Raw genomic sequence first — 421 nt, 5'->3', positions numbered from 1 at the left:
ACGTGCGGGCCTGGGAGCACGAGCGCTTTGCCATCCGCCGGCTGCCGGCCTTCACGCTGTCCCACCTGGAGAGCCACCGCGATGGCCAGCGCAGCAGCATCATGGACGTGCGGTGAGCGCCGGGCTCGGGCTCTCGGCACCTGGTAGAAGGGCGGCTTCTGGAGCCGTCCCTGTGGCGGAGTACGGGGAGTCTCCCCCTGCGTCCTCTCTGCGCGGGCTGGATCCCTCCGGCTGGCTCCCGGGCTCTGTCGCTCGGTGTGGCCGTGAGCCCGGCACACGTGTCCTCTGAGGACCTCGTCCCTGGACCCTCGCCGTAACTGGGCCCCTGCAAAACCTGCTTCCGCGTAGGGCCCCACCCCGAGGCAGTGAGTTTTGGGGATCCCGCTGCAGAGGAGATAGACGCGGGCGCCGCGATCGCCCG

The 421-nt window shown here is 70.5% G+C and overlaps 1 protein-coding gene across 1 annotated transcript in view; it reads left to right on the top strand.

The window, feature by feature from the left end:
* Positions 1-421, top strand: part of Ncln (nicalin) — a 12,019-nt gene that overhangs the window by 8,911 nt on the left and 2,687 nt on the right. Inside the window, 1 exon segment of the mRNA XM_033759617.1 lies at positions 1-223. This exon segment is cut by the window's left edge and continues 59 nt beyond it. Within this exon segment, the coding sequence (XP_033615508.1) occupies positions 1-223 (223 nt within the window).

Source organism: Fukomys damarensis, unplaced genomic scaffold (assembly GCF_012274545.1).
Source record: "Fukomys damarensis isolate Sample0158 unplaced genomic scaffold, DMR_v1.0_HiC HiC_scaffold_37, whole genome shotgun sequence".
Classification (NCBI taxonomy): domain Eukaryota; kingdom Metazoa; phylum Chordata; class Mammalia; order Rodentia; family Bathyergidae; genus Fukomys; species Fukomys damarensis.
The sequence above is the reverse complement of the archived record's forward strand: the minus strand, read 5'-3'. Positions and strand labels throughout refer to the sequence as shown.